This window comes from Mandrillus leucophaeus, unplaced genomic scaffold (genome assembly GCF_000951045.1).
Source record: "Mandrillus leucophaeus isolate KB7577 unplaced genomic scaffold, Mleu.le_1.0 Scaffold935, whole genome shotgun sequence".
Classification (NCBI taxonomy): Eukaryota; Metazoa; Chordata; class Mammalia; order Primates; family Cercopithecidae; genus Mandrillus; species Mandrillus leucophaeus.
In genome coordinates, this window is record NW_012110197.1 from 167,877 (window position 1) to 175,694 (window position 7,818).

The window sequence follows — 7,818 nt, forward strand, 5'->3', positions numbered from 1 at the left end:
GAGATGGGGGAATGAGCTCACACAAGATAAAAAGCCCTAGTAACCCAAAGAAGCAAAATGCAACTGAAGATATTTTTCATGTGAAAAGAGTTTTTAAACTTCTGGAATAGAAGATAATGGTATAGTGTCTCCTGAGGGTGAAAATGTGTCCTTGGCTGGTTGTAAAACTTTAGGATATAATCAAGGTAAAAAGAGAGAGCAAGAAATCAGCTTCCCAAATAGAGACAGTGATGGGGGCAGGAGATAGGCAGTGTACTGAGCAGGTGACACTGCTGGGATTGAGGGAAGAGGGCCAGTCCCTGGACAGTGGGCCCAGACACCAGAGGCATGATTGTCCTTTCAGGCTCTGCCTGATCCACTGAGAGGAGACCCTGACCAGGCTCGAGGTCTCTGGGGACAGAGGAAGGGCCCCCAGGAAAAGGGCCTGCTTGTCAGGGTCAGATGAAAGGGAACATGGGCTGGCTTGGCCTAGGAGTCCCAGGTTGTGCTTCTGACTCACTGGGAGGGGATTTGGCCACCTTGATGCCCCTGTAGGCAGGCAGGGCTCGGCTTTGGACCAGCAAAGAATTCTCACCCTGAGGACATTTGGCACTTTGGCCACCATGAAGCAGCAGACATCTCACTCACTTGAAAGCTCCTGAGTAGCTGAAGTATTGATTAAGGGTGGAGCAGCCACACCCTGGACACAGTTGACACAGCTGGGGGAAGTCCGTCCCATCCGCACACGGGACACAGCTGCCCGAGAAGAAATTGGCCACTGCTGCTCAGCACAGAGAAATGGACCACAGAGCATGAGTGAGGTTGGCCACAGCCAAAGGCATCACCCCGCCCAGGCCCATCAGGGAACAGAGGGGACTAAAACCAAACCAGCACATGCAGTCCCAGCTTGCCCTTATGCTAACTCATCAAGATCAAGGATTTCTAATAGGAACAGTTGACCTCTGTCTTGCCACCATCCATCTGAGGAAGGCCTATGCTTCCCATTAACCAAGGCCTATCTTGGGTCTTTCTCAGTGCACGCTCTCCCTGCTTTGTCAGAGGCTGGAACAACTCAGAGAGAGGTCCCCTCTGGGATCCATGCCCCAGACATAGAACTGCCTAGAGAGGTGCAGGGTTCCAGAGAAATCTCCAGGAAAGAAATCCAGAGAAGTGGACAAGAGAGCCACCATCATCTAGACTGAAACCCTCTGCCGAGCCTTGCACCCTTTCCTCACTCATCAGAACAGCCTCTGCTGGGGTGTCGGGAGCTCAGAGCAGAAAAAAATCTCAGCTCCACCTCCCAAGTGCGGCTGGTGCAGCAGACTCGCCAGTTTAAAGTTGGTTAACCTCCTTCCCCCACCTGAGTTCATCCCACATGTCTGCTGAGGGTGATTGCCTAGTGTGGCCTGTGTGGGCATCTGGAGCAGAGGCAGCTGCTCTAGGGCACCCAGCCTCCCGCCAGCTTACCTTTCTCAAGAGGTTTACGTGGCTCAGGTAAGTCACAGTAAAGTAAGCCTATGGGGATGTTCCACCCAGCGGACCTGCCCAGGCCCGTGTGGCAGGACTTCCTGCCTCGAAGTTGGTTCATCTGGAAGTCACTATCCTTCTTCACCACAGCAACAGCATAATAGAAAGTCTGTGGATCTGCAAAGGCACAGTGTGAATGGAAGGCCTTCAGCCTGGTGCAGGGAAACATGGCTTATCACCACGGGACTCTTGAGGAGGGAGCGGAGTGGAGAGGCCTTGCTTTTACTGGACTGGGCGATAAGGAGGAGGGAATCAGGAAAACCGGCCTAGGCTTGCAGGGGAGAGAGAAGACCATAGAAGGTATATTTGTAATGTTATCTCTCCAGGCAAACAGGGGCAAGAAGGCCACATGCACATGTGTCCTGAGTGCTTTGTCTCCCCTGGCCCTGCAGCGTGTCTGCCTACACCTACCAACCCCAGCCACCAGGAGACTGGAGCTGTGGCAACAGAGGCCCATCAAAGTATTTCCTGTCCGCTGGCACAGGCCCAGGGACAGTCAGGTTGATCTCAGAAGACTTGCAGTGCTGCTGGCATCTGAGTGTGTGCTCCAGAGTGACCTCTTCCATGTGAGTGGTACCTGTGGCTCCAGAGGCCTCCAGGGACCCCAGGCATATCACTAGACCGCAGCAGGTCGAGCTGCACACAGCCTGCTGTGTTTGTCTGGTAAGCATATCCCCCTGGCGCAGCGGTCAGTTTTAGGAGCACCAGTCCTCGGCCAGCCCCAAGCCCCCGGAGGCCTTGCTGTGTGGCTGTGGTGGCTGATGGGGCCCCTCATTCCCTACTCACTCTCCAAAGATGAAAACCTGCCTGTAAAACACAAGACTCAGCATAGAGAATAAGGGTGACAACTCCTTCCTGGGGTCCCAGGGAGAACTTACCCTCTTTTGACCCGTAGAACTCTGCCACCACAGGCTTCAGGTTATTGGGAGCCAGGTAAGCGTCATACACCAAACCCGCATCCAGCGTCACAGCGTCCGCTTCGTTTGCCTGAAAGAGAACAGGCCAGTCCTGGATGAAGCCCTGACTTCCAAGGAAGGCCCACCTCAACCCGCACAAGTGGAGAGTGGCTACCAGGACTCCACGGACCCAGGGCCAGAACTTGACTAGACCATGTACAGCCCTGCTGGCTTCAGTTGACTCTGTCTCCCTTGCAAGGGCACTTACCCACCAAATTCCTATTCCTTATGCATAGAGGGAGGGATGGATTGTGTTTCTCTTTTCCCTGGTGAGGTGCTCAGCTCCTGGTCAAAAATCCTACATGATTTTACCATAGGCAATTACGAAGGCTTAACCTGGCAGGCTCCGTGGGAGAAAGCCGCCCGCGCCACCGCAGACTCAGAGCACAGCCAGTGCAATGCAGTCTCTGGAGGGGACTCTGCTGGCAAGGATGCAGCTCGCCTGGGGTGGCCACGCTCTTTTTACACCTGTTTTCATTCCTAACCCATGGCCTTTGCTCAGAGACCTCTTTATTTTGAGACTTCCTTTGAGGTCTTCCTCAGGTGCTTCTGTGGAGGTTTTTTTTTTTTCTAGGGGAAGATGGAAACCTTGAAAACATTCATCTTCACTCTGACTCGGTACTCAATGCTCTTCCTTCCTGTCCGGGGTCCATAAAACTGCAGGACCCTTTTGCTGAGGGATTGGGCACTTTCTCTGGGTTTAGCTTCTTGGTGATACTATGTACTGAATGATCAAAAGCTTGATTATTGCTTCCATTCTTGCTCATCTCTGGTATAATTGTCCACTCCAACACATGGGCAGCTCATCTGTCTTTCTATCTCAGCTCCATTTTACAAGTGAGAAATCTGAGGCACAGAAAGGTTAAGTCACTTCCCCTGGCCACGTAGCCAGTAAGTCATGGAGCTGGGATTTGAGTCCAGACAGTCCGGATTTATTTCTTATCATTACACTGTTACTTCAGGTTATGTTTCTTTTTGACTTTGTGCTTCTATAAGCCCTCATCTTTAAATGAAGAGCTCCCTTGAAATACTATAGCTGCCTTCTTACTGGATCTATAATTTATTTATTTTTTTATGTAAATCCTTAAAGTGAGCCAAACTCTTTTATTTAGACACTTAAACACATAGTTTTACCCCTTTTGTACTTTAAATGTCTTTAATCAAAATGATTTCTCCAGAAGTCCTTGCCGGTTCTCTATGAAGATTTCTTATTGATCAAATTACAAAGCAGGCCAGGTACAGTGGCTCATACCTGTAATTCCAGCACTTTGGGAAGCCGAGGCAAGCGGATCACCTGAGGTTAGGAGTTCGAGACCAGCCTAGCCAACATGGTGAAACCTTGTCTCTACCAAAACGAACAAAAACTAGCTGGGCTTGGTGGTGCATGCCTGTAATCCCAGCTACCTGGGAGGCTGAAACAGGAGAATTGCTGGAACCTAGGATGCAGAGGTTGCAGTGAGCTGAGATTGCACCATTACACTCTAGCCTGGGTGACAGAGCAAGACTCTCAAAAAACTAAACAGAATGAAACAAAACAAATTACAAAGCAAAAACTATAGTTCCATGAGCTTTGTTGTGTTACAATCAAGTAATAAGACAATAGTATTTCTAAATGAAATAAAATATGTTGTAAGCCAAACTATATCAGACGTCTCACTCTTGTTCCCCAGGTTTGAGTGCAATGGCTCCATCTTGGCTCATTGCAACCTCTGTCTCCCGGGTTCAAATGATTCTCCTGCCTTTGCCTCCCAAGGAGCTGGGATTAAGGCGCCTGCCACCACACCCGGCTAACTTTTGTGTTTTTTTAGTAGAGACGGGGTTTCACCATGTTGGCCAGGCTGGTCTCGAACTCCTGACCTCAGGTGATCCGCCTGCCTCGGCCTCCCAAAGTGCTGGGATTACAGGCATAAGCCACTGCGCCCGGCCAATTTTAACCATTTTGAAGTGTACATTTTAGTGGCATTAAGTACATGCTTTCACATTGTTTTATAACCCTCACCGCCATCTCCAGAAACTGAAACTCTTTACCCATTAAACAATTACCTCCTATTTCTCCCCAACCCCAACCCCTGGTAGTCACTATGCTACTTTCTGTTTCAATAAATTTGACTATTCTAGATACTTCATAAAAGTGGAATCTTACAATATTTGTCCTTTTGTATCTAGCTTGCTTCACTTATGTTTTCAAGGTTCATCTCAGTGCAGCATGTATCAGAGTTTCATTTATTTTTAAGGCTAAAAATATTTCATCATTTGTGTATACCACATTTTATCTATTCACTCATCAATGGATATTTGGGTTGTAAAACATATTTTTAATATACCACAATACAAAACAAAATTAAGAGACACAATGGGCCTTTCTGTTCCACAACAACTAGACCTTACGTATGAAACACACTTTGTGGTTTTGTTTAATCTGCAAACACCTTCCCTTCCCCAGTCCTCACATTGCTGAATAAAAGTGAAGCAAACAAACGAGAGCTTTGCCCAGTGCAGTGGGGTTGGGAGAGTGGTCAGGAACCTGGTCTTTCTTTTCCAAGACACCAAGAAATCGCTGGTGCCTCAGGGGCTCAGGGAGCTGAAGAGCTAAGGCCTAAAACACAGGGTCCAGCACTTGAGCTGCAGGGTTCCCAGGGGAACCTGTGCCAGCTGGGAGGGACAGGATTATAATCAAGCAAGCTCTCACAAGTCAAGATAAGCAAACCCAGAAGAAGGAAAGCCACAGAGAGAAGGCTGGAGGGAAGCCAAGGGGAAGCCAGCAGAACGACACTGGTAGAGGAGGAAAACCCCAGCGCAGATTCCTGGAGGGAAGCCAGGCTTCATCTGGATGTGTCTACCTCTTCCACCTTTTCCCTTCGGCTACCCTCCTGCTTGCTTTGTGCCGAGAACTGTAGAATTTCCCACACTTGACAAGTCTGTCCAAACGCCTGCACTAAGAGACCTGACCAGACTCTGGCACGGCTCCTAACAGAACAAATCTCTGTCCCTGGGATGGCCCTGGTTCCCCTTAAAGTGCTTGCCTGAGAAAACTCAGTGCTGCCAGGAAAATGTATCTGTTTCTTCTAGCCCACACAACTGATGATAGGCCCCTGACCTCCCTTTCCAAGAGCATTTACTAAAAAGGGCTTAAAACTGTGAATATGTATCTCTTGAAACTCACAAGCATCTGTCTCAAGGACTGAGAGCCATTCCTTTGCAACACAATCATCAGGATGGATAGAGTGTCTGTCTCCCAGTCTCTGTGGGAGAATAGAGTCCTAATCAAGAGAACTGCCAGCTATCAGACACAGCTGGCCTCCTCACATTTACACTGACCAGCCCTTTCTACCTTTTTACTTCTCTGACTCTACAGAGCCCTGCGTTCTCCCCTCCCTCATTCTCCCTTTAAAATGCCCACGTCACCGCTGCACAAATCAGAATGGAGCCCAGCTCTTTCCCCCACTGTCAGTAGTTACTGAATGAAACCCACTGTCACTGCCTAAACTAATATCTGGCTGTGCTTATCTTTGACAGCTCCCATCACCCTGGCTTCCCCCTAGCAACTTAAATAAGCCCGCTCTGCTCTGCCTCAGGCCCTTTGCATCTGCTCTTGCTTGCTGCCTGGTGTATTTTACACTGGGACCAACCCAGGCTCAGTCCTTGGGTCTCAGCTTCATTACATCACTCTCAGAGAGATGGTCTCTGACCACCCAGGACAAAGTGAGTCCCTGTCAGAACACTCTCCTCTTTCCCTCTATTGTACATCCCCACATTTCAGAGTTAGTTGTTTACTTATTCGTGTGTTTTTCTGCTCTCCTGACTAGGCCACGAGCTCCCTGAGGGTAAGGACCAGTGTGTTTAATTCACCACTGCAGCCCCATTGCCCAGCACGGGATCTGACAGGTACAGATAGGCAGGGGCAACGTTGAAAGGATAAAGAGCATTTTGTAGACCTAAGAACAAAGGGATCAGCTGTCACCTGCAATCAGGACACTGTACTCTTCCCCCTGCATGCATCACTCGTCTTCTCAGTTGTGTATCAAAAGCTGCCAAAGAAGGTTATATAATAATTTTGATAGTGGACATTCTTACTTATTTATTTTTTTTGAGATGGAGCCTCATTCTGTCACCTAGGCTGGAGTGCAGTGGCAGGATCTTGGCTCACTGCAACCTCTGCCTCTCCGGTTCAAGCGATTCTCCTGCCTCAGTCTCCCAAGTAGATAGCTGAGATTACAGGCATGCATCACCATGCCCAGCTAATTTTTGTATTTTTTAGCGGAGATGGGGTTTCGCCATGTTGGCCAGGCTGGTCTCAAACTCCTGACCTCAGGTGATCCACCTGCTTCAGCCTCCCAAAGTGCTAGGATTTCAGGCATGAGCTACTGCGCCCAGCCTGATAGCAGGCATTCTTATATTTTTGCTGAGTTCAGAGAACCTAGTGTCTCAAAACAGTCACCCTTGCATCTACTGTGTCTGGAAAGCAAAAGTTAATGTGCTTTTTGACTTTTGCTTTCCAGACACATTAAAGAAAACCTCCCCATTTCCATTTTTGAAGTGATTTTAATAACAGTCAGGGTTGACTGCCCCATACATCAGCCTCCTACCTGTGAGTAACGAATTGCTGCAAAGTGACCGGAGACAGAGAAAGTATGGCTTTCTTCCACTCTCTTTTAGGCAGCAGCGACTTACCGCAATGGCCCTGATGCAATCGAGGTGGGAGGCTTTCTTCACACATGCAACACTGGGACCATCGGATGGAAGGACGCTTTTCATATGGTCACGGAAACTCTGGCACTTGGTGGCCTCATGCTCTGACACTGCACACCATCTCACACTTTTCTCGGGGACAGCCAGACACAGCCCTGGGGGAGAGAAGCCAGAGATGGAAGAGACCCACTCCCTGTGCTGAGGGAGAGAGAGCATCGCCCCTAGAAAGGCCTTGACAGCCACATGCCCTCAGTCCCGTCCTCCTCTCACTCCTGTCCATGAACGCTACAGGGCACAAGTTCTACTGCATTCTGAGACTGGGCCAATAGAACGTTGCCCTAATGGCCTCCCAGTTTCCTACCGACCACCCTCTGCTGGCCAGAGGGATGCAGGCATGACCATCAGCTCCCAGCTGGAGATGACAGTCTGCTCTGTCTCCGCCTTGTCTCCTCCCATCACTGTCCTGGCCCCTGCCCTGCCATGGAACATAAGCCTCAGTGTGCATAAACCTCAGTATGCACAGAGCGTTTTCAGCTACCCCAACACATTGGCTCGATACCTCAAACTTCGGAAAACCAGCAGGGGAGGAACTGCCATCTTTTTGAGAAGAGGGAGTGAGACTCAAAGAATGATGCCTTGTTGTTTTTTTTTTAACCCAAGGTCACCC

The 7,818-nt window shown here is 49.3% G+C and overlaps 1 protein-coding gene across 2 annotated transcripts in view; it reads right to left on the reverse strand.

The window, feature by feature from the left end:
• TF (transferrin) overlaps positions 1 to 7,818 on the reverse strand; it is a 36,286-nt gene that overhangs the window by 24,347 nt on the left and 4,121 nt on the right. For both annotated transcript variants that reach the window (XM_011970225.1, XM_011970224.1), the window contains exons 3-5: positions 2,385 to 2,493; positions 1,447 to 1,623; positions 628 to 760 (exon numbers count right to left, since the gene is read on the reverse strand). In XM_011970225.1, the coding sequence (XP_011825615.1) occupies positions 628 to 760; positions 1,447 to 1,623; positions 2,385 to 2,493 (419 nt within the window). The remainder of the gene's footprint in view (positions 1 to 627; positions 761 to 1,446; positions 1,624 to 2,384; positions 2,494 to 7,818) is intronic.